General features: G+C 34.6%; 2 protein-coding genes across 2 annotated transcripts; one reads left to right on the top strand and one right to left on the bottom strand.

Moving 5' to 3' along the window:
- The first annotated feature begins 4,742 nt into the window (after positions 1 to 4,742).
- On the top strand, positions 4,743 to 7,045 carry LOC126607973 (pentatricopeptide repeat-containing protein At1g60770-like). Its single transcript, XM_050275702.1, has 2 exons — positions 4,743 to 5,039; positions 5,640 to 7,045. Exons 1-2 carry the CDS (start codon positions 4,815 to 4,817, stop codon positions 6,882 to 6,884), a joined length of 1,470 nt encoding a protein of 489 aa, XP_050131659.1. The 5' UTR covers positions 4,743 to 4,814; the 3' UTR covers positions 6,885 to 7,045.
- A 2,159-nt stretch (positions 7,046 to 9,204) lies between these two features.
- Positions 9,205 to 14,658, bottom strand: LOC126607972 (uncharacterized). The gene is made up of 7 exons (XM_050275700.1): positions 13,812 to 14,658; positions 13,618 to 13,704; positions 13,152 to 13,364; positions 12,503 to 12,667; positions 11,965 to 12,018; positions 11,690 to 11,836; positions 9,205 to 9,839 (listed from the first exon to the last, which is right to left on the bottom strand). Exons 1-7 carry the CDS (start codon positions 14,199 to 14,201, stop codon positions 9,462 to 9,464), a joined length of 1,434 nt encoding a protein of 477 aa, XP_050131657.1. The 5' UTR covers positions 14,202 to 14,658; the 3' UTR covers positions 9,205 to 9,461.
- Positions 14,659 to 26,599: the final 11,941 nt, after the last annotated feature.

The raw sequence follows: 26,599 nt of genomic DNA, 5'->3' as shown, positions 1-26,599 counted from the left end.
GAGAGGGTTGGTGGTATGGATTGACGCAACGTGTCCCCTTTAGAAAACTGCTCCAAGAAATTATAATAACTTGCAGGGGTTGGTCACGCTGGATAAAATTTTCAACGTGATTCATTTGTTATTATACAAATAATGAGATATGTATGATAAAAAGTTAATAAACTTAAAAATAAAATTTTTCATCACTCATATTAAAATATATGGTGTACTACTTGTGTTCCTGTCTCAACTAAAAATTTCTCGCTGAGTAGAATGATCAGCACTCAACAAACGTTGTTTTAGCTAATTAAATTGATAAATAAACAGTAATCCAATTTAGATTCTTAGGGTTTGGGATAAGGATTTTGTATGTGTTAATTGTGGATGAGGGCAACAAACTTCTAGGCGTTTCTACAATGGAGGCAGATTGTCTACTCTCGTGTCATAGTGCCCTTCTTATCTTTTTTTTATTTGTATGGTTATAGTTAAATCACGTCAATATTTTATATTAATGTTTTAATAAAGATAATAAGATAAAAAATAATAAGAATATAAAATATTAATATGGTTTAACTATGACAACACAAATAAGAAAAGATAACCATAACAGGAAGGCAGACAACCTGCCTCCTACAATTTGTGTCGCTCATAAACTTGAAAACTTTGAAAGGTAGCCCCAACCCACAACCGACCAAAAACAACGGTCCTTGAATTCAACATCCAACAAAGAAACCCATATTTCCAAATCACGCGCTTTCAACGAAAGGCGGAGTTTGACCAAACAAAAATAGGTTAGGCCAAGATGAGAATAGCAACATATATGGATTGATTTTATTTTGAACGTTACGGTTTAATAATATTATATTATAAAAAAAAACTTACACAAGTTATGTATTATTAAATCAAATATTATCAAATTAGAATGTCACGTGATGCAAAATCCGTTATATGTTAGTTATTTTCATATATGAGACATGAAAAACTAGTTCTTTTATTTGGATCAATCATGAAAAATTTGTTGCATGTATGTTAGTTATTTTCATATATGCAAGCACACATCTGCTAGCTACTAACAGTTTCAAACCTCTCATGGTATGGTCGGTTGTTCTTAATTTCTTACACGCTGACCACATTTGACTTCGCTTTGCTAGTCTTCAATAGAGAAAAATTAACCGATGATGATGCTATAGTTTGTGTTCATTGTTGAATAGATACTGCACTTTATGACGTACAATTTAATGAGAAGAGTATGAAAGTCTGCATTTTATCATAATAAGGCATAATAAAATGATCATGTGAAGGAATAATGTGAGATATTTTATCAAACGTATTGATGCTTAAATCAGTAAGGACTTTGGTACAACAAAAAGTGTCAAGTTTGTGATCTTCGTTAGATTGCTTCGATCACTAGTGTGGATAAGTATGCAAATGGATAGGGACATGGAAGCAAACACAAGATGTACGTGGTTCACCCATATTGGCTACGTCCACGGAGTAGAGGAGTTCTCATTAATTGTGAAGGGTTTACACAAGTACATAGGTTCAAGCTCTCATTTTGTAAGTACTAGTGAATGATTTAGTACAAATGACATTAGGAAATATTGTGAGAGAATGATCTCTATTTATAGAAGAGAGTTTCTAGTTTCACTCTGACATTGACACGTGTCGTGTTGTGATTGTCTTCTGATGTCGACACGTGTCGCGCTGTGATTGGCCTTCTGGTTGGAGGGAAACTCTTCTGGATCATTGACGGTATAACGTTGATCGGTACTCAGTAGTTTCGGGATTGATCAAGCATGGTACAAACAAAACGCATGGTTTCTTTCTTTACAAACGAACTCACAGTGGGATCAAGGTGGTATAAGAATATTGAAAGAATACAAAAGATATTGGAATCAATGCATTGGCCCCCATTGGGACTGTGAATAGTTTGTTAGGTCCCATATATTTTTCTTTGTGGGAAAGAATATGCGCTTATTAGTTTGTCTTAGCTGTTTTTTGTACGCTATTTTGTTTTAATTTATTCAAATATTTTGTAAAACTTTTATTATGACTCAGTGATAACATAAAAATGAATACTTAGGCAGTTAGGCATATAACAATGATAAAAAGTGGAGGCAATTGCTTTCATTGGCGCCCTAACGTGATGCCCTAGTGATTAGGGTTAAGTTTTGGTATGAACTTGGTGCAGAAAATTAGGGTTAGTAAACTAAGCAGATTCGAGTGATATGGCCCGATATTCACATAATAATAATAATTTTTATACGCTATTTTGTTGTTAATTTATCTTAGCTATTTTTTAAACGCTATTATTGTCACATCCCGAGCTTAAAATATTTATACCATAACGTAATTAATGCCAGTTAACCCAAAAGTGTTCCATCGGAATTTCGAAGTTAAACGAGTTCGCACGAGAGCAATCCCATAATGGGTGACCGATTAGGAAGTTCTCGTGTGAGTTCCCAAAAACAAAATCGTGAGGACCTGATCGATGCTCAAATCAGACAATATCGTGCTACATTCTCTATCACTCCTCCTTCTATTTCAAAAACGTGGTAAGGGATGGTGTCCGGTATCCGCACGTTTTGCAAAACGTGGTGGGGTTTTGATGAATGACCCATGCAAATTTATTGTTTTTTTCTCTCTTTTAAAATGGAGATAAATGTTATTTAATACTATTGTTTAGTGTTATTCTCAATCATTTGTAAGTGAGAGATCTTTAGATTTGATTTTCATCAAAGACGAATTTGAATCATATTATTGTTAGCTCATTATAAGGTTAAGTCCACTTCCTATTATTAAAAAAAAAAAAAAGAACAAACTGGTTGCTTTGTCAAGGTAGTCTACTTTTTCGAACTGAAAAAATTCACTGAGACATTTCAACATTCTCTTGGCTAGCATCTTATAATCATTAGAGTCGGGAATCGATCTAAATACATGCTGTATTAAATGCGGGCTTAAAATTTATCATGTATTACTGAGCCACAACGTAATGGCTCATGCAAATTCCTTGTCGGCTGTGACTGGATAAATAAATAAAAAAGACAAACAAGTTGGCCCCCGGGCAACTAGAAGCTGCCAGCGGGAGTAATCCCAGCCCCAAATAATAAATAATAATCCCCACCATTATCATAGAAACGGGGAGTTTGGCGAGCGGTAGGCCATCCTGCGCGGTTGCTAGTTGTACAAAGGGAGACTCGTGGCATGGTTTGATGATGAGCGCCATTGTGGTTTTGGATAATTGATGACTTATACGCCACTAAAAATAAAATGTTAGAAAAATTATATTTTTATGTAACATGTGTGTATCATTTGATATGATAAATTGATGTGTACATATCAGGTCAATTATAAATTTATCCGATTTAATGTTAGTTATATACATCACTTGTCACATACGATGATATAATAATGTAATTAAAAAATGTGATATTCCTAGTATTACTCACCATCGAAAATTGCGTATCATAACTTCGCATTTTGCTGTGATACTTACCACAATTTTTATATTACATTTGTACTACCTCTTTAATAGAAGTAAAACTGATCAAAATAAGTAGATCCTACCTCTATTAAAAGGATTACACAAACGTGATATGAAGAATATGGTAATGGAATATTTTCATACGTAAATGGTCCCATATTAACTATTTGTTAGGCAAGAACACATGAATTGGATGGACTAAACATAGTTCCGGTTTCATGTTTGGCAGCTAAACTAAATTTTGTATTGGATTAAACGACTAATAATTCACTAAGTAATTAATAAAAATGTTTAAACAAAATTGTGAAATGCAAAAATTAAAAAAAAAAAGGAAAACTAATAAAAAATGTTTGAAAACTTTGAGTTTTAATGATAAGGACAAAATAAAGAGTAAAGTGAATAGTACCAGGATTGACTTTTTAGTGTAAAAATGTGATTTTTCGTTAAAATGAACAATACCGGGTGCTTTTCGTTAAAGTTCCAAAAAAAAAAAAAGATAACTGTAAACTACCAGAAACGAATGCGACAAGACGAATACGTTTGCTTTGATGATAGGCTGGCCACGTGAAAGTCCAGCGCCAAATCTGAAAGTCGGAAAGCAAAGGCCAAATATTTGGTCAGCAGAATCTCCTCTATTCCGAAAACTTCTAGTGCATCATTTGCCAATTGCCACATTAATCACATTAATCACATGACGTAATTGATGATTAAAAACTGCTAATCTAAATTTTCAAAACGTCGTCGTTCTAGAAGTGGAGATTCTAGATTGTAAAGTAGGCCCAACCCCAAAACCGAACTCTCTCAAAATTACCGGGAGGGCACTCCGCACTCCTCGTTTTTTCTTCTTCTACATTTATTCCATTGTTTCCGTCTCTTGATTTCATTTTATTTTTCCAATCCAAAGGTTGAAAACAATAGAAAGGAGTACCGTAACAGAACAAACGGAGATTGCGAAAATCAGTTTCGTTTCAAAAGCATCATCATTCGAGTGCGAAAATCAATTTCCTTTCAAGAGCATCATCATTCAAGAGTGAAGATTCTGAAATTAATAAGGCTACTTAGACGCACATGCTGAAATTCTATAATACAAGTGTTTTTCCACATATAATAGGACACATTTCTATTAAAAAGTGTGCATGCAAGAGTGTCGTTTTGTGCGTCTAAATAATTCAGTTCAGTCTTACTGGCCCAAAACTTTCTAACCTTATGGCAATTTTCATTGGGCTTTAAGCTAGCAGGCCCAAATTACATTCTCAGCCCAAAAATTCCCTCCCCCATCGATTTTCATTTGCGGCAAAAACCCCTCGATCACTCTCTTCCTCTCTCGCAAAACCCTAGTTCCAGAGATCTAATGGCGCTGCAACAGTTCGGGCGGACGAAGAGCGTGACGAAGCGGTCGAGCAAGTACTTGGAGGAGGCTCTATACCTGAGGCTGTTCAAAGAAGGCGGCTCCGAGGTGAGCGTTCGGCAGCAGCTCAATGAAGTCCTCAAGGCCCGCAAGCGAGTTTACAAATGGGAGGTCGGCGACACTCTCAAGAAGCTTCGCGAACGCAAGCTTTACTACCCTGCTCTCAAGGTCCGTAATCCCAAAATCCCAACATTTGTTATTGGTTACGGATTTTGCTGCGTATTTTTTACACAAAAGTTGCTCAATTTATGATCGCCGAGAGCAGTATTTATAGCTGATTGATTTGTTGAATTTATGCCGAGCTTAGAGGTAGGATTTGATGGATTATTATTTAATGTGTATGATTTTGAAAACTTAGTAAAATGGTTGAAATTATTTATTGTAATTTTGATGATTTTGTTCGAAAAATGTTGCATATTTTTTGTATTGAGAGGTTAGAATGTATGGTTGTTTGTCGAATCGCCAATGTGAACTTACGCTTATATGTATTTTACATGTATTATGGCTATTCTTTGTATGTTTTTCTTAGGGGTGAATTGTTCTTGATAGATGCCAATTTGAATTGATTTGTTATATCCAGCTCGAGATTAGTATTCCGTGTGGATTTCATACAATCTTTTTTCTAGTCTCTTTTCAGAAAGATATTGGATAAGATAAAGCTTGATCCTTCAACATTTTTCTTTGTTGCCTTTTTATGTTTCTTGTTTTCCCTGTTATAATTTGAACCGCAAGACTAGACGTAGATGCTAAAGCTGTTTAACATTACAGCTCTCGGAAGCTATGGATAGAAGAGGAATGAACAAGACAGTCAGTGATCAGGCAATACATCTTGATCTTGTTGCTAATGTCCGGGGTATTCCTGCTGCAGAAAGTTATTTCATTGATCTTCCTGAATCAGCAAAGACCCATCTTTGTTACGGGGCCCTGCTCAACTGTTACTGTAAGGAATTGATGACTGAAAAAGCTGAAGCCCTTATAGAAAAGATGAAGGCTCTTAACCTACCTTTAACCTCCATGCCTTATAACAGCCTTATGACCCTTTACACAAAAACTGGAAAGCCGGATAAGATCCCAGCCATCGTACAAGAAATGAAGGCCTGTAATGTCATGCTCGATTCCTATTCATACAATGTCTGGATGCGGGCACCGGCTGCTGTTAATGATATTTCTGGGGCTGAAAGGGTTATTGATGAGATGAAGAGGGATGGTCGAGTTGCCAGTGATTGGACCACGTATAGCAACTTAGCTTCAATTTTTGTTGAAGCTGGCATGTTTGAGAAGGCAGAAAATGCGCTTAAAGAATTGGAGAAGAAAAATTTGCGCCGAGATCTTTCGGCTTTCCAATTCCTCATTACATTGTATGGTAAAACAGGGAACCTGCGTGAAATTTATCGGGTATGGCGTTCCTTGAGGCTGGCTTTCCCTAAAACTGCAAATATCAGCTATCTGAATATGATCCAGGTGTTGGTCAACTTGAATGATGTCCCAGGTGCAGAGAAAACTTTCAGAGAATGGGAATGCCAGTGCTCAACCTATGATATTCGGGTAGCAAATGTTTTGATTGGAGCTTATGCTGAACAGGGTATGCTAGAGAAGGCCAAGGAACTCAAGGAGCTGGCCCGCAGGAGAGGAGCCAAGCCTAATGCAAAAACCTGGGAGATCTTTCTGGATTATTATCTGAAGTCTGGAGAATATCAATTGGCGGTTGATTGTGTTGCCAATGCAATATCCATTGGTAGGGGGGATGGTAGGAAGTGGAGTCCGTCACATAAAATTGTCAAAACTTTGATGGAGAATTTCGAGCAAGAGAAGGATGTTGATGGTGCAGAAGGTTTTCTGGAGATTCTGAAGAAGTCCGTAGAATCCTTAGGGCTTGAGGTGTTTGAATCATTGATCAGAACTTATGCTGCTGCTGGAAGGACAAGTCCTGCTATGCGTGCTCGTTTGAAAATGGAGAAATTGGAGGTGAGTGAAGCCAGTGAAAAGTTGCTCGAGGCCGTATGTGTGGAATGAGATTTGGTTATCTTCCCATATATGTATTTTCTTCAGAGTTTCTATTTCTAGAAAACGAGTTTCCTTGTTCTTGCTTAGGGGTTTATGTTCTGATAATAAAACGTTCCTTTGTGCACCATAACAAGCAATCATATGATTATTGTTGTAGTTTTGATGCTGAATTCAATTCTCGACTTATTCTGCGTTGCACCATTTAACAGTATTCAGGTCTGAGAAGAACCAGGATCCCTTTGACCTCTCATCCAAGCCCACCATCCAGATTATTAAGTCGAACCATGTTCCACCCAAGAAGCCCAACTTCTAGTAGGGACACATCGACCACTACATGTGCATCTCTAATAAAAACATGTAATTTTTGTTGTATTTTTGTCTAACTCGAACTTATGTTTGTCACACGTTATGTGATAGATATGTTAATTGGACTGTTCTACCGAAGTTTCTTCTGTGAAACGAACACTTAGTCACCACTCGCAAGAGAGTATTGGATAGGATTGTCTCATGCATCAACTTACTCACGTAATGGGTGAGCTCTTGTACACTTGTCCAAACGATAGCTCACCATTATGAGTAAATGCCGCATGATACATTCGTGTTCGATGAAAAATTCTACTATGTAGACGGGTGCAAACTCACAAGGGAGTGAAACCCTTTGGCACCCCACTCGGCCCCCACCATTGAGTGAGACGAAGACTTGGCCTACCAAAACTTTCTCCACACCACATGTACAGTTAGTGAGAGCTCCATTAAAACGTAATGGAAGACCAGGCATTCCATTTGAATAATCTTTTCGAAAGTCAATGCTCTTAACAGTCAACCACTGAGAGAGAGAGAGAGAGAGAGAGAGAGAGTTATATATATATATGGAATACGACTTCAATTCCTGCAACATCATGGCATGTGAATGTGATGTTCATGTGCTCATCTCATCAGTCATGTCGATAATCCACATTCCATGCATTCTCTGGTTTAAATTACAGGTCAACAGATTTGACTTTTCCCTTATTCCACTAACCACCGACTTGGCTTCCAAGTCAGATTCTCTTTTTATCTCTTTTCTATTCCTCACTTGTTGCTCTGCTACAAAATAAGAGAGACTTCAAGGCATCCCTTTGTATCATTTCACTGCTGCGACAGTTGAGGATACATGAATTTTTCTTTTCAAAGCAAAATGGAACTCGCGAACTCGCACGTCATTTTACTTAGGTGCTCCTGACCTTTTAGTTTACTTCAACCTCTTTCGAACATCTTTTTAGACGTCTTATCTCTTTAACAATCATGCTCAAATATATGATCAAAAGAACATTAGATAATATATCCAATATACACTAACCTTAATACTAGACGACTCGTTTCCATTGGAAGGAATCTGGTTTGCATGATAGTGTCGACACCTTTTTTATATAGCATCAAGCTTAATTATGACTAATAAGAAATAAAGTAAACTTTAAGAAAAAGACTGAATCCCAAATCATGCATGGAGGAGGCATCGTCGACATTTTCATGTGGGAACACGAAACAAGGACTCAGAAATATGCTTAACATTGGTACTGTATGTCAATAATTAATATGTTATATAAATAGTTTGGGGGTTCTAGGTAATTAAATACATTATTGTATAGTTTAATGATTTTGTGTGCGTGTGTGTGAAACAGTGTCATTGTCTTCAAAGGCAAGGAACCCAACGTATAATCCTTGGGTACAGCTTCGGCTTCACAGTTGTAACCTTCGGCACGCATGGGATGGGACACCAACTTGTAATTATCCTTAATTAACAAAAAAAGTTTAGTTAATCTTATATATTATTATGCTTTAAGCACTGGACCACATGGTAATGATATATAGCTATAGACTATAAGGTTTTTTTTTTATGCAAAATAAACTAGATAGGGTGTTTAAGGCTACACTATTTTATTATTTTGGGTTTTTGAAACATTTTCCACTCAATAACGTTTACTTTTCTTTTGAACCAATTATGATTTTTTTTTTCTTCTAAAAAGGAGATCAGTGGGTGGATTGACTACGACAGTTTACCTTTTTGAGAGTTGAAAAGACTCTCAAGACGTGCTGTGTTGAATACGGACTTGAAATTCATCTCTATCACTGGACCATCCTATGACGGTTGACCAATTATGATTGTTGGGAGAATGTAATTTTCAATGGGAAGCGATTTATATGATTTTTCGCATTCTACATGCATTTAACTCTTTTTTGATTTGGTCAATCTGATGGCTAAAAAAATCCAAAATAAGTGAAAATTAATTGCGCAAAAATATACACAATTTCGCATATACAACATAGGTGAAAACAAATCACAAAAGAATGAAAAATGACAAGCCATAGTATATTCACTATTTTTTTTTTTGTTGCCCAAAATTTACATAGAAGTCCCTAAGGGTGGTATAATGAATAAATCACCAGTTAGCTGGGAGAAAAAGAAAGAGGGATTAACAAAGGAAGACAAATACAAGAATACCCAAACTGAACTGCCGATGGATTAACCCAAAATCACCCAAGAAAAAAGAAAATTGAAAAATTGAATATTATGTAAATATAAAACCCTAGCTGTATACCTTTCCCTTAGGGACACCTCACATTTCTTCCAGGACCTCCATAGTAAAAATAATTCCCCCAAACGTTGTTAATCCCCCCTTGAATGTCATAGCAATTTGGATGATCAGCCAAAACTTTGAGGTTGGATAATGGGATTAAGCTATTATCCCAATCCACAACCTGCATGTTTCGAAAATATGAAGCTTTTCCAAACCCTTCACCTGCAAAGTGCCCACTGCCCATCTGTGTGGCTGTGTGGGAGCCTGAAGGCCTCGAGTTCACAACTTCTCCACCAAATTGTACCATGCTTGCGTGGTTTTGAAGGTGAGTGAACAAGAATGATGGCCAGTATCCGACTAGGACTCCGTTCCCGAATTCCAGCCACCAATTTCCATGCTTTGGATCCTACAATATGCACAAGTAATTAGCGTTACTATAAGTTTTTACTTTCTTCTTCTTCACCAGTGTGACTCACCCATGAAAACTAGTTAGTTGGTTCGTGAAACTAATACATTTTTTATTGGGAGACTTTGGATGCGGTCCCTAGTTATGAACAATCTTTGACTGAAACTTTGTTGGTTTTCAATTTTTGATCCAAGTCCCTAAAATTAATTGATAATTTATTTCTATATACGTTACTATATTTTTTAAATTAAAAATTAAAATTTATAGTTGTTTATAGTAATGAGATTTTAAATAAAAAACATAATTTGTGGGATTAAAAATATTAAAATATAAATATACTATTGTGTGTGTGTGTGTAAACATGGGTACATTCATAAAAAATAACCAAAAAATGATTGTATCAAAACATGGGTACATTCTTCAAAAATGGGTACATTTAGCAAAAATAAAAATGGGTACAAATAAATAAAAAAATATGGGTACAATACAAATAAAACTGTAAAAAATATGGGCACAAAAAGAAATTAATATATGGGTACAAATTAAAATTGAAAGGAAAATTGGTACAAATTAAAAAAGGGTTGCAAATTAAAAATGGGTACAAACTAAAAATAAAAATATATGATAAAAAATTTAGCCATAAATATAAATATACTAATTGTAACATTTTTAATATTAAATGAATATATTTAGAAATAAAAAATATTTTATTATTGAAATAATTAATGATATTATTAATACAAAGGACCTTGATAAAAAATTAAAAAGTAATAAGGTTTTAATCAATAGAGTAGTAAAAATAAGGATGAAAACCTAATTACTCATTTTTTATTATTCGAGCGATATTGAGGAGGGGAAATTAAACAGACAACTTAGGTACTTAAACACTTTAGCTACAACGGACTTGCATGCATGGTGATTACAAAAGCAAATGGGAAGTGAGTAAAATGGATAAAGTAAAACCAAGTTTATTGTACTATGTCACCTTGAGGAGTCAAAATAAGGAAAACCTTGAAAAGAAAAAGCAAATGATGGAAGAGCCAAGGAGCTCTTTCTCTAGTGAAAAAAAAGAAGGGAATCTAGCAAAGCAGAAAGCACGAGGAATTTACAGCCCATTATTTTGGAATTTACCACTGCAGCAGGCACGCCTGCGGATAATTTTTTATTTTTATTTCTGGTGTTAGGGTTTTCTTTATTTTTATCATTTCTGGATAAATTGTTTGTTGTTGCAGTTCAGGCGTTTGGCTAAGGTTATTTAACATGGCAATCCTCTAGCACATGGGACACTGCTAAATCTGTGGAGGGCCTAATACCGACCATCGGATTTGCAGACTTTTTGAACTTTTCCTGATTTGGGAAACTACACAAATCGCTTGGTCAAAGTGTCATCCATCACCAAATAACTATCCTGTATAGTATTTACCTTCCAGGTATATAGGGACCTAGAACATTCTTGGCTATGGGTCCTTAAGCACCTAACTTTGCATGCACAAAAATGGACTGATAAGGTGAGAGTATGATTCTCTCCCCTCCTAATCTCTCTCTTCTTATCTTCCCTCCTATTTAAACGGTTAAGATTGAGCTATATCAACATCTTGTTTTGAATTTTTTGTAGGGAAGAAGACAAAAACAAAAGTATGAGAGGAGGGGAGGGAAGATAAGGAAAATAAGAGGGAAGAGAATCCTGCATAACTTTTTTATTGAGCGAGAAAACGATATATATTCATTGAAATCAAATAAGGTGACATAACAAAAAACCTGTAGATCACTACTATTTCCATGCCAGATTTACTGGGTTTTTTTTGGGGGGGGGGGGGGGGTGTGGACCTGGTATGAAAAGAAAAGCTTACCTTCCAAATTAACAAGCTAATATCAAATTGTCCTCCATGGTAGGAAGAAGTTGGAGAAATTGCAGCTCCAATGGCAATTCTACTATTGGTCTGAACAAATCCAGAACACAGTAAATTGTAGCATCCAGTTGCTTGATATGCATCCGTCTGCAAAATAAATAATAAAATAATTATTATTATTATGGTCTGTAATTATTATTATTACATCTTACTCATTATCAGTATTATTATATCTTATGCTTGTCGTCGAAGGCAAGGTGATTTTGTATACTTACAGTCCAATAAGTAAAGAATCTAGGGTAGTTGTCCCCATACAGCTCTGGACTGACCTGCACAAAATTAAATGAATTTAGCCTCCCCCCCCCCCCATTAATGTTATAGATTACAATGCAGAAGAACAAGATGAAGACGACGACTCAAAGGATAGAGGTAGTTGAGCTGTGTTCACTGCCTTAAATGTCAAAATGATTGATTTGTACTAAATGTGTTGAAATTCAAATACTCTGCCACCATCGTATTGCGCCTTACACCGTATCTTTCATGGTTTAAATCACTCTTAAACTTGTAATCCTACATAAATAAATAAAGTCGGAGAGACACTCAACATGCAATAAAGACCGTAAATATGGATATATAGTCAATTTATTGTCTGCTTAGTGTCAGTCGGTTGTATTTTCTATTAAAAATTTGTAATCGGTTCTATCTGTGCATGTTTCGAGAATCCTAGCCCTACAAGTTCAATAATTAAACAGAGAAAGAGAGAGATTTCAAGGTTAATTAGAGGGGAAGTTTAGTGATGAAAGATAAACATGCCTGCCAACCAGCTTCAATGGTGTTGAGGTCATCACCAAATGAACCAGAGATGACCCACATCTGAGACAAGCTGAATTCATATTGATTAACAACTTTGGGGGCCCACACATTGATGCTAGCTTTGGCTCCATAGTATTGGTCTCCACTCACATACCCAACTGCATGCTGCAAACCCAATTATCACAAAACATAAACCACAATCAGTGCACAATTACTTAATTTAATCTTCACTAATTCGATTTTTCATGTATTTTGTTAGAAAAAACATTCTGCAGGGCATGGAAACATGGTGGAGTTGCAAGTTCCTTGGGAATTAGTGCAACTCCAAGCAGCAAAAGCAAGCAGCCGTGAAAGTCTTTAATTACTTCTAATGGAAACTGGAAACTCAACTGAGAAAACATTGCTGGAAAAAAATAGTAGATCACCTACATTGGTCTCAAATATATATATAAAAAAAAAGAGGATGACTTAATTGAAAAAATTAGTAAAAAAGCAGTTTTTGTAGCTACACTCTTTCATTCATTTATTTAATTAAGTCTGATAAATTACTAATTGACTGAAATTAATTAAATTAAAATGATAGTGACTCTTCGGAGACAAATTCTGAGAATTCCTTTGTTTCTTGTTTGTACAATTTACAAGCACTAACCTCATGGCCATTACTGGATGTATCTCTTCTGACATGCCTTCTTAGTTTTCTTCCAAATCTTCTAACAGAGCTGGCTCTCATCATATCTTCCTCTCTTGTTCTTCTAATTGGAAGTGTTCCTTCTGGGCAGAGATTTCCTGACATGCTCCACAGCTGGTAATTTTCAGCGGCCATTCCTGGAGGGTTTTGGCCTTTCGGTCTCTGCGGCGGATCCTAAAAAATTCAAGTAAAAAACGTTATCGACGTATCAAGACTTTTCCTTTGCCGGCTCGTCAGCTCATGACCAGTTTGATAACCATTTCGTTTTTTAAGTTTTTAGTTTTCATTTTTTATTTTTTGTGCAATGTTTGACAAAAAAAATGAAAACTAAAAACTTTAAACGAAATAGTTATCATACTGCCAGTTAGAGTTACATTTTCTAAGAACCTTGAGAAAATTTGTATTCGCTCAAGGAAGAACTAAGTACCAATGGCTTCTGTCCTTTTAACTGGGGATGATCGAAAGCTGGTTGGTGATGAGAGAGAACACAATCTATAAGATCGCCATCCGGACTCTGCAGAAGCAACAAACAAAACCCAACAAATTAAATACAAAAAAAAAAAAAAAAACAAAACAGAGCAAAAACAGAGGGAAAACAGAGCAAAATTAAAGACAAAATGCCTGAAATGTCTTGAGAGCAGGCTTGTTGATCTTGTTAAGACGAGCTCTTATAATCTTCAACCTTTTCAATTCTTGCTCCGGCTTCAATGTCTGATTGGCGGCGGTTTCACGGCGGATATCGGAAGATTGTGCTACCGGACACATTGAAGAAGCAACAAGAAGGAAGCAAATAACAATGGGAATGATTGGGGAAATCTTGGAGTAGCTACAAGCCATATTGCTTGAGAAGTTTTCTTGTTTTTTTGCTTTTGTTGAATCCTCTTGTTGTTGTTGTTGTTGGTATTGTCTTCTTCTGTAGTCATGAAATTTGCAGTGTAAAATATTGGTGCTATTTTTTGTCCATGGAAGCTCAGCTCCCACCAAATCCAGTATCCAATACATGGTGACCATATTCTAAGAAGAAAACCTACTCACCCCCTCACCATTTCCAAGGATTTTGAACCCTAAAAAAATATGGGAAAAACTTGCTTCTATTCTTCTTCTTCTCTCTCTCTCTCTCCTCTCTGTTTCTCTCTCTACAGCTCTAGAGAGGTTAAACTGAGCTTCTGGGCACAAGCTGATTAAAAAAAAGAAGCAAATGGGTTGTGTTTTCTTAAAGTTTTGGCCATGTGGATGTGGAGTTATAAATACTGGATAGTGATGAAATCATGCTCAAATTTTAAAATTTGGAAAATAAAATAAAATAGAAAAAGAAGAGAGAGAGAGAGAGAGAGAGAGAGGGGTTATTGTGTGTAGCGTGTGTTTCCAGTCTCCAATACAAAGACTGAAACTTTAGCTTTTGTGTTAATTTTATAGGGGAAAACGGGACTGATTTCTGCTGTTCTTTACTTGTTGGCCCAAGGGATAGATGGGAATTACACTCGAGTCTGGGTATCAAAAGTTCTTTGCTTTGGCTGGTCCCTTTCTCCCCTCCCTAGATGTTCTTTCTGTCAGCTGTGCTAGGTTTATATTATGGATGTTACTATTCACACGCATTGTTTACCTCTTACACATTGCTCTTAATTGGGTCATCAGACTGAAAACATTGAAGAAGATCAATGGACATAATTAACAATGGTGCATGAAAAATAAAAGGGGTATGTAAATAACAATACCCATCATATTATCTCCTACTTTTTAATTAGTGCTAGAACGTCACAATCACATTGTTTCGCATTTCACTAATACATCGGTTAAACTATGAGTAGATGACATAGTTAATACAATTTAATTAAAATACATTATATAACAAATAGATAGATAATATCATATGTCGATATGATAATCATGTTGAAAATTTTTAATCGTTAACATACTAAAAAACAACACTCTAATTTTTGTAGTGTATTATTTTTTGGTGTCATTTTATTTCTCAGGGATTGGATATTAGAATACTTTGTGTTGATTTAATATTTAATTATAGCATCCCTTAATCTAAATGGGATTTCATCTGAGAACAATGCACCTTTTGAAGCTGTCGTTTTATGCGAGGTATTAGCGAAATGGTCTGGATGCGTCATATTGTGTTCGGCATGCTGAGTCGGCAGTTGGCATGCGTACCTGGTTATGTGCAGTCATTGCATGCTTCTGCACTCACCCATGCATTTCATTATCGTTAAACTGCGTTTAGTGGCTCAATCTTGATTTTGTGTTTGGTTAATTACCTCAAGAGATCGGCTATTATTCCCACTGTTTATTACTTATTACTGGCCTAAAGGGTTTGTTAGTAGATTCTTACCATGTTAATTGTATAAAAACCTTATTTCTTTGTGAAGAACAATATAAAAGATACTCTACAACGAAAAAATGGATTCAGAGAAATACATTGTTCTAATCAACTGGATTAAACATAGGGTTCGAGGGTTCGTTTGTAATTGCTTTTAAAACGGCTGTAAGCGTTGTTTCTAAAAATATTTTTGGAATCAATGTTTTGTAGAAATGCAAGTAAGTGAATCCTGAAAAAGTATTTGAACTGCTAATTTTAAAAATAAAAACGGTTTCAATCATTTTAAAAATACTTCCAAACAAATCCTAAGTCTTTAAGTTACACATATAAAGAGATTGGTGTTCCTTTAAAAGAAGTTGCTATTATTGCCCCAAAAAGAAGGCTCACATCCCATGTTCTTACTCTTCATTTGGTTTTATTTTTGTTTCAAATTTATTATCCAAAGCTACAACTTCTAAAAGACAAGACATAAAAAATAAGATAGAGAAATGCCATGGAGACTTTCTCAAATAGGGACTCTTCATGGACTCTCTACCATCCCACGTTTTAACGTTAATTCCCGTACCAATATTATAAAACAATGTGCAAAAAACATGACTGACAGAGAGTAAAAAAAAAATCTCACTTTTGAAAGAGTCTTTGTAGCATTTCTCAATAAGATAACCATAGTAGTGATCAACATTCAACGCAGGGAGACATGATTTATAAATGCCATCATTAGGGAAAAATATCAGCAAGGTGCCAATGAGATCTTGTCATCAAAAGCCCCAATTCATTTCGTTTCCACATTCAAATTGAAATTAACTTGTCTCGACAGTAGATTCTGTTCAAGCTGTGGAATATTTAGTAATGGATAGAGGCCACGATGCATGGCTTGGTCAAATGCACAAATAACATCATTGTCAGTGATCGCAAATAAATTGGACTCTTATGTTAATTTCACTTAGTTCCTTCTAATTGATTTCTACTCAATTATTAAATAGATATTTAAGGACAATTAATGAAAATGGCTTGAAAACTTTGAGTTTTAATGATAAGGACAAAATAAAGAGTAAAGTGAATAGTACCAGGATTGACTTTTTAGTGTAAAAATGTGGTTTTTCGTTAAAATGAATAGTACCGGATGTTTTTCGTTAAAATTCCCTATTATTTATCTTCTTTTATCGAGCATATTACGTAAGTCTCAAATAAACTTTTTGCGGCTCCAAAGGAGGGGGAAAAACCTTAAAAGAAAAAAAAACCCTAGCGGCCGACCCCTTGATATTGAAATTGGAGTCGGTGGCCCCAATCCTTGCTCTATTTCCTCTCTTTCTTTCTCTATTTTCAGTTGTGGTCATTCTCTCGCTCTGTTGAGGAGAGCCTTCATGGTTGTAAGCACTTTCTTGCTTTGTTGATGATATTTTTTTTATGATTGTGGTTATGGTAATGACTATTTGCTCAATGTCACATCCTAGAGGCAATATTCGTTGTTCATATATGAGGTGGTCATTTTTTTAATTTGTGCGCATAACAAAGGACTATGACAAGGATACTCGACCTTTTTTTGAGGTAACTTCTTTGTCAACAGTAATGGTCATTCCTCTGAGAACCGAAAGAGTGTGTCTTGTCACCTCCAATAACGTCCGAGGTTTAGAGTGTGCCTCACCCTTAACAATGTAAGAAAAACATCCTCCTCCTTACCGACGGTGTCATGCATGATTTTCGTACACTGCTCAAGGGCATTTTACATATTAATTACTCGTTGTCACTGGGGCATGTCAATTTTGTGTGCAGTACTACAGCTCTGGATGAGGACCTGATTACCATATAGAATCTGATATTGGTATTAGTGTATGAACAAGTGATACATGGATGCCGTTATAAAGGAGACGCGAGATTGCAAGAGTACAGTAGTATACCAAAAAAGTTTCCTAAACTATTGATATATATATATATATAGAATCTGATATTGGTATTAGTGTATGAACAAGTGATACATGGATGCCGTTATAAAGGAGACGCGAGATTGCAAGAGTACAGTAGTATACCAAAAAAGTTTCCTAAACTATTGATATATATATATATATATAAGGAAAACTAACGAAAAGTTCAAAAAAAACTTTAGTTTTAATGAAAAATAACAAATAAAGGTGTAGTGAATAGTATTAGAGAAAGGTAAAAATGTGGGTTTTCATAAAAAATGAACAGTACCGGGAGTGTTTCGTTAAAACTCATATATATATATAATCTTTGACTAAGTAATTAAAAACCACAGTATGACGATTGCAAGAGTACAGCAGTATACCAAAAAGGTTTCCTAAACTATTGCTATATATATGTAATCTTTGACTAAGTAGAAAACTTCATTTTAATCCTTAGCAAAGATGATTTTTATATTAAAACCATGAGTAAGATCAAAATCTAATTTTAGTTCATTGATACATTAATAACCTCATTTATTAATTATAATTTGATTTTTTAATTATTTCTCTTTTTCTTCCTAATTTTTAATGTATTGATTTTATTTCATTTTCATTTTCATTTTCATTTTATTTATCGTAATATATTTTATTGTAAACATTTAGATAAATTAATTTTTGTTATACAATATATTTCGATGTACTTTGTCTTCTTCATTTAGGTACATTAAATTCATTATAATACATCTTGGTACATACATTTAGGTACACACATTTCCGTACATACATTTCAATACAAACATTTAGGTACATTAATTCAATATAATACATTTCGGTACTAACATTTCGGTACACATATTTAGGTACATTAATTTAATAAAATACATTTCCATGCATATATTTCGGTATATACATTTCGATACTAACATTTAAATACATTAGTTCATATAATACATTTCGGTACACACATTTCGGTATTAACATTTTCGTACATTAATTGAGTCTTTCAAGTTTGACGAATGTTAAATAAAATAAAATAAATTAAAAAACTCTTTTTTGGTAAAAAAATAAATTAAAATTTGTATATTAATAAATTTAAATATTTAATGGGAGACATTAAATAAAATGCACACTAATTATTTTGAATTAAAGACACATAAAGGGATTATAATCAACATGTCATCTAACACCAGGTTTATTTTAAATTTCAATCTTCTTAAAGGATTAAAGATAAAAAAAAAAAACCCTAATTAAAAACTACAGTATGAATTACAACAATTAAGGGACCAAAATTAGTCCTAATTGTTGAAAGTATCATTCTCATATCAAAGAAATGAGGAACATTGCATGTGTTTATAAATAATTGGTGGGCTTGTTCGTCTGGAGGAATTTCCGATGGGGACGTTTCCTGGTCGACGAGCACACAGCTCCCCAAGAGGTTGGCGCCGGTTGATATTGTCTGTCAGGCTTCTGCTTATTGGCGGGCTGTAAGAGAATGACAGAGTTAATTCTGAAAGGTGCCTTTGTGGGGCCTTAGGTGTAGGCCTTGAGGCTCACAATCAAAATTAACTTTAGGTGTTCAGGCGTGCCACTGCCATCTTTAGCATGACAAATGTAAAACAGATGTTTAGTTTAATTGTATATGCCCGAGAGACCAAGTTAGCTATGAAAGGTGCCTTTGTAGGGCCTTAGGTGTATGTCTTGAGGCTCGCAATCAAAACTAACCAAGTACTCGAACATATAGTGGTTGGTTCATTGTTGCATAAGTATTACAACTGTTATATTTTAATCACCCGAGCCTGAAGAGCAGAACAAACCTAGATAGGTGCCTTTGTAGGGCCTTAAGTATAGGCCTTGAGGCTTCCTATCAGAATTAATTCTATACTCAAGCGTTCTGTGGCAATCATAATATAACAGCAATAAAACTAAGAAATAGGCTGATTACTTGCGCCCCAAGTAACTTCGAACTTCTTGTTATCAAGGATTGTCGTGGATGGGTTAAGTCCACATAAAGTTCTTTTTTATGCCTTGAGACCAAGGACTTTTGATTGATAAATCTTGTATGCCTGAAAGGTTAGAACTTAGATTTGGTCAAGCTATGAGTGCGGATTCCAACTTTATCTTTTGCATGGTTAGGCACCATTAAACCGACCAGATCCAAAAACCAAGAAGCCTTTTAATCATAAACTTGCTAGAAATAACTTGGATACAGATGGAAGTATACATCATATTACTAGATTTATGAATGAAAAGACAAAACAAAGAGGGTCGGGCAAGGTTTCACCTTGTCAAGCAAGACTAATCGTCTTGCAACTTCCTCTCTTTGTGATTTACAAAGGGTTTGAGTGCTAGAATGGGAGATTGGGAGATGAGTTTACAAGAGGGAATCGATACTACAACAAGATTCAGACAAGGTAGCAAAGCTTTTACAAAGGCTTTTGGTGAAGGTTGATCTTGAAAAGGATGAAGGCTTGGTGCTGACTACAGCTTCATATGCAAATCTGGCTTGAGCAGAGTTTGTGTATTTGTTTGTTTGATTGAGTGTCCTTATCTCTGATTTCTCTTTCCCTTTTTATAGATGATTTGGCTTGGCTGCATGCAGCATCGATCTTGCCTGCATGTGGCTGAAGGGTAGTAACTCATCAGCTTTTTACTTGTACTGCCATTGTAAAGTACTTTTGGGCTGATTAGCTGGCTAGTCTACACCATTTGACTTCTAGGTAGGTGAGCAAGTGGCTCAAGTGATCTGCACTTAGTCGGGAAAATGGCTTCTTCCGCCTTCTGGGCTTCGGCTGAGCCTTGGGCTTCCTTCCTTCTAGACCTTCTTCTGGGCTAACTTTCTTTTGAGCCCAAAGTTCTAGTTTTAACCCAAACAGGGCTACTCCCCAACTTTCTTCACTAATGAGTATAATATCTCAACGGTAATGCTAAAAAATCATCTCTATTTAGACCAAATTTTATGAACTACATGACGTGGTTATGAATGATTGGATTATTATTTAAATGTTAATTAATGTGCTTATTTCCTATTAGTGATACATCACATAGTTTACAAATTTGATCTAAAATTAGTCTACCTATAGCATTGCCCCTCAACGCATCATGCATTACCATCAATTACCATGCAATCTGTATATTTAAGATTAATGTGTATGAGAGGAGACTGGTTTTGTACGTGGGAGCAGAGCACCAAGGCTGAGCTACCTTTAACTAAAACGCCCTTCATTCTCTTTCTAGGGTTCGGGGCAATCATGCCGGCCACTTCCTCTTCATTCCTTTTTATCTTATTTTAAATCGAATTATTTTTCTAATTCTTATGAGAAACCCCTACTTAATTACCTAGAAATACAAATTAAGCACCTAGCTAGGAATTGGTCCACCAGGCCTTATGATTCTCATTACACACAAGTTGGCACAAACAATTAAGATATTTTTAAGAGAGACTTTGGATGTGGTCCTTAACTATGAATATTATTTGATTGAAACTTTGTTGGTTTTTAATGTTTGATCGCGGTCCCTGAAATTAATATGATAATTTATTTCTATGTACGTTACTATATTTTTTTTAAATTAAAAAATAAGAATTTTAGTTGTTTATATAAATGAGATTTTAAATAAAAAACCATAATTTGTGGGATTAAAAATATTAAAATATAAATATACTATAGTGTGTGTGTGTATAAACATGGGTACATTCATCAAACTTAACCAAAAAAATTATTGTATCAAAACATGGGTACGTTCTTCAAAATCACAAAAAAAAAGAAAAAGATATTAGGCTTAATAACATTATTAAATTTCTTCGATTAAACTTGACATGGATACATTTTAAAATCAAAGAAAAAAGAATGTACCCATATAAGTTTAAAAATGGATTAGAAAAAAATTGAATAGATTTTATATAAAAAAAATGGTACATTTTACATATAACAAATTGATATATTTAAAAATGAGTACATTTTAAGATTAAAAGTTTTGCATGAATGAGTACATATAATTAGCATGGGTACATTTAGCACAATAAAAAGTACAAATAAAAAAAATATATGGGTACAAATACAAATAAACTTTAAAAAATATGGGCACAAAAAGAAATTAATAAATGGGTACAAATTAAAACTGAAAAGAAAATTGGTACAAATTAAAAACTAAAACTAAAAATATATGATAAAAATTTTAATCATAAATATAAATATACTAATTGTAACATTTTTAACATTAAATGAATATATTTAGAAATTAAAAAAATTATTATTAAAATAATTAATGATGTTATTAATACACAAAGACCTTGATTAAAAATTAAAAAATAATAAGATTTTAATCAATGAAGCAGTAAAATGAAGGATAATAACTTAATTTCTCCTATTTTTAATTAGTCAAACCAAACCCTCCTATCTCTACGAAATGTTCACGCAGAATTTAATATTAATGCGACAACATTTAAACGACTGGTACAATTTTGGAGCTAAATAACCATTATTAGAAAGGACCCTAAAGGATTATCCCATGTTCTGGGCCTAATCTGGTTCATTAATTAATTTTAGGTCAGTCTATGTCAAAATTCTTTTAAGCTTAAAACTGATCGAAAGGCTGCAAAAGCAATGTATAGTTGCCTTTGAAGGGGAACAAAGGCAATATTTTGAACGAAAACGATCATACTAATAATTAGGAAACACATTATGCGACTTAAAGGTGTGTGTAATGTGTGTATATATTGTAAATGAGTGGTGTAGTCAGGATTTTCAAATTATGATAAGATCAACCATAAAAGCTTCAATTAATGGACTATTTTTGGAGCACCTAGTAGGCACCTGTTAATTTCTGTCAACATATGCTGAAAGTTTATGGCAACATATATTTACAACTACTATTATTTGTAGAGAATCGTCGAGGGTGTATGGAGGATAATGTGAATACTTGTTAAAGACCACCAAGGCTTTTCAACTAAAGTGAGCACGTGATGCGCAAAATAGAGTCACACACAAGAAGAGAGAAAAGGAAAACCAATATGATAGAAGAAAATAGAAGAAATAAGAGGAGGAGGATGTTGTAATTTAGTTAGTCTTAGCTATTTATAGGGGTTAAATACAATACACAAACAAATATACATGCGGTTTTTTAAGTTATTGGGGTCAAGAACAACCAATGACTCTATACTGTTTCCGTCAATATATATATATAGTTATCAAGATATATCAGCCATGCGTGTTCGTAATATATTGTTCTTACTACTGGCGTTGAAGAATTCAGGTGAGAATAAAATTAGATGCGAGTAGTACAGAGTATAAGAAATTTCAGTAGAGTATAATATGTTCCGTGAGCATATTATACGTGCATGCATGCATGACGATGATATTTGCATGGGAATAATTTAGAATTTGGACCGAAAATAATTTCAAGAAAAATAAGCTTAAATTATATACACATAATCCCATGTGATGCTATCATACAATAGAATTCAGCGTTTCCCTTTTCATCAGACTCAGAGAAGAAAAGCTGAACTGCTCTGATAAATATTAAACATAAATAAATCTAAATTGAGGAATGTTTCCAGTGTCTGGGCACTCATAATCTAACACTACGTACTGTCATATTTCTAGAGGGCCCTAGTGACAAGATTATTTATATATATAACACTCACATAATTTGTAAGGTTTACTTTGTAATGTGTATTAACGATTCGAATTGTATATATTTTAGTACATTATTCATAGACAATCTTTGCAAAAAATTAGACAAATATAAAAATATTAAGACATTAATTTATAGTGAAGAAAATAAACTAATACGTTCCAATTTAATATAAAGGTCATATGATTTTAGATTTGGGTGATTTTTAGTAGACATAATCTTTGAGAAAATACCTAAAATATGAACGAATCATTGAAGCACATTACAGAGTGAGCCCTACAAATATGTATGTCAAAATGTAGTTCAAAAACGTGTCCCGGATACTAATCATATATATTAACCATATAATAATAATTATTTTTTAAATAGATTTTAATATACCTAGATATAATGATGGTGTCTCTATATTGTAAGAAATGATAGGGGCGGTATGAGGCTATGAGGCATCTGGAAAAAGGAAAAGGAATGTTTTTGCTCATCAGAGAAGGGGCCACTATGTGTGCATTATATTATTTGACATCTCAGAATGGGAGCCAAAGTTAACCTTTTTGACATTTCTCATAGCTGCTGTATTCTTGCATTGACTCTAGAAGAGCTGCATGACATGTCTAAGGTCACTTCAAACTTACCATTTTTTCCATTTTTTTCTTTTTCCGATTTAGTGTGTATTTACATTAGTTACAATGTTGGTAATGTGGCATGTTGTTTGTTCAAACTCCCTATATTAAAATTCATTACCAAAAGAAAAAATGTGGAAGGGTTTATATATCGTCTAAGTGAATATTGATTAATTGTATTTACTTGTACATTCGAAATTTTATGTTGTATTCTACATTCTTCCAATCTCATAAGTGTTTAAAAAACAACAAAACTCCAAATAAAAGGGTAATGGAATTGACCAAAGACTCATTGGCCTTCAGATCCATCTAAAATATTTGGAATAAAAAGGGTTAAGAGACACCATGACTACTATGAACAGCTTCTTGTTATGGATTAAGAACCCCACAAGAAACCAAAGGTGAGTTTTTTATCTCTCGATTCTCTTACAAACCTTTAATAAGATGAGCGGCTTAGAAATCTGAAAGAGAATTGGGAGTTTCATAGCCACATTTTGCGGGAAGTAGTGGCCCTGCATGGGTGTGATTGTAATCAAACCCTCCCCAAGGAATGCATCAAGTTTCAGGCTTGGTCATGACATGATGACCTAGCTAGTTGTAATTCCTTGACTTCAGTTTATATGGTCAATCTTCTGAATCGAAGGGGAGGGGGGCTTGAATTCAAAGTCTAAAAGCTCCTTCGATTACCTTTGCACATAATTATCCGATCCCACTTGATAAAGAGCATGTTCATCAAATTGTTGGAATATATATATATATAGGTAGACCACCTCAATGAATAACTTTAAGAAATAATGCTTTACTTGTTCATTGAGAATATGTGAAGCATTTTATTATAGTTCCATATCTTTCCAATTTTTGTTTTCCTCCATCTTTCATGGGAACCAACCAATTATGTACGGGCAAGCAGCTATATATCTTGCAACACAAGAAAAAATTGTTCACTGTATATATTCTCTGATGCTTCAAACCAAACCTGACCACCCAAAATAAAGGATAGAGTCACGAAAAAGAATGGTGGGTAGTTCGTAGAATTAATGAGGAAGAATTTAGACCCATCGGGCACCACTTATATCTTTCAAAAGTTTACATACTTACAACATTATTAAAGAAATGAATTCCTCGTTCTTTGATATCTTCAATTTAGGGTAATGCTAGGAAGACTAAATGTATAGACTAAATTTTGTAAAATAAATTATATGAAAGTTGATGATTGAATTATTACGTAAGTGTTGATTAACGTGCTTATTTCTTATTGGTGACACATTATTTAGTTTGCAAATTTAGTCTACCTAATATTACTTTTCAATTTAAAAATTATAAGAGAAAATGAGAAATGTTAAGGGGACTCTCTCAAAGTGGGACTTTCCATAGGCTCTCTGTTACCGCACAGTTTAACGTCAATTCTCTTTCCACCATTATAAAACATTGTGCCAAAAACATGAGATGTCAAAGTGTTCATGAAAAGTCGCACTTTTGAGAGAATGTCCTTTAAAGTGGGATTTTTTATAGACTTTCTACCATCTCAGATTTTTGGCACAATGTTTTATATTGCTGACATAAAAATTGATGTTAAACTGTGAAATGACAAAGAGTTCATAAAAAATTTCATTTTGAGAAAATCTCCTTCTATACGAAGGTTCAATTCAGCAGAATATACAGTAAAATATTCATGCTCTTGCCTCCGTGGATGTGTATAGTATTTCAATTACAAAAAGGCTCTTGAAAGTGGGAAAAAGACGATTCATAAAGCTTGACAAGCGTGGAACAGTTATGCTGAGCAATGATTTTGTCTAACAAGTATGGTCAGCTTTCCAAGATAAATATCGACGGTACAAGTTTAATTAATCCTTAAAATTAAAGCTAATTTGCAAGGGAACATATATAGCCATTGATGGACAAGAATGTTTCTCTACCAACTCCTTTTTTTTTTTGTTGTATGGCATGCTTTGGCCATCATATGACGGGGCCATACATCTCTCTACTACATCGTGATGATGTGCGTCATCATTATGTAGCTCGAACAGAGTACATAATCGTAACGTGAGTCTCTTCGGATTGCTTGCTACGAAGAGAACACGACGATTATGATGCTTGATTCGCCTGCACATGTAGTTTGATCATGATGTAGCTGCAAACATGGAGTCTCAAGCTATGAACAGAAGCATGTTGTACAGAGGAGCTAGAGCATTACTTTACCCCTTGTCATCACTTCAGCAGTACAAACTCTGAATAATATGGACTTCTGTTTACAAGGTTGGAACTTTGTTAACCTTAGTTATGGGTCAGTGAGCCCAACCCAACTTGAAAAACACTATCCAAGCCCAAGCTAACCCAGCTTGGATCGGGCTTGTTTACTTCACTGATGTCTCATATCTCATTCTTCCGTTTTTTCTTATCTCTCTCCTCGAGTGACGTTACCAATTAGAAAGTTTCCAGGGTTTGCCAAAGATGACCCTTTTTCCAAAGAATTTGGAGATCTTGTGAACAGCCTAAATAAGCACTTAACTAGAAGGCCAGCGATTCTGGAAGCTGAGAGTTCTTATGCCATCGCTCAATACAATGCTTCATGTCACCTTCCTGGGTGCTTAAATGAAGTGTGGATATATCTCTCAGGAATCACTGCTGATTGCTGACAGATCTGCATATTTGTTGATAATAATATGGCTAAAATTGCACAAATAGCCCCCGGGATTTACTAAGATTTTCACTTTCTTGTAGTTCTTTTGTCCAATCCGTCAAATTGGGTTCTTCAAAAGAGAAGATGAGCGCAAAATAGGATGGAATATTTACTTAGCTGACTGATTGGATTAAAGTGAAAACAAATGAATGAAACTACAAGAACCAAAGTGAAAATCGGAGTAAACTTCCAAGGACCTGTAATTTCTCGCAGAAATCAGCAAGGGATTTTCTAATACGTAGAATAAAACGACA

This window comes from Malus sylvestris, chromosome 16 (assembly GCF_916048215.2).
Source record: "Malus sylvestris chromosome 16, drMalSylv7.2, whole genome shotgun sequence".
In the NCBI taxonomy this organism is placed as follows: Eukaryota; Viridiplantae; Streptophyta; class Magnoliopsida; order Rosales; family Rosaceae; genus Malus; species Malus sylvestris.
This window is presented reverse-complemented; position numbering and strand designations above follow the sequence as displayed.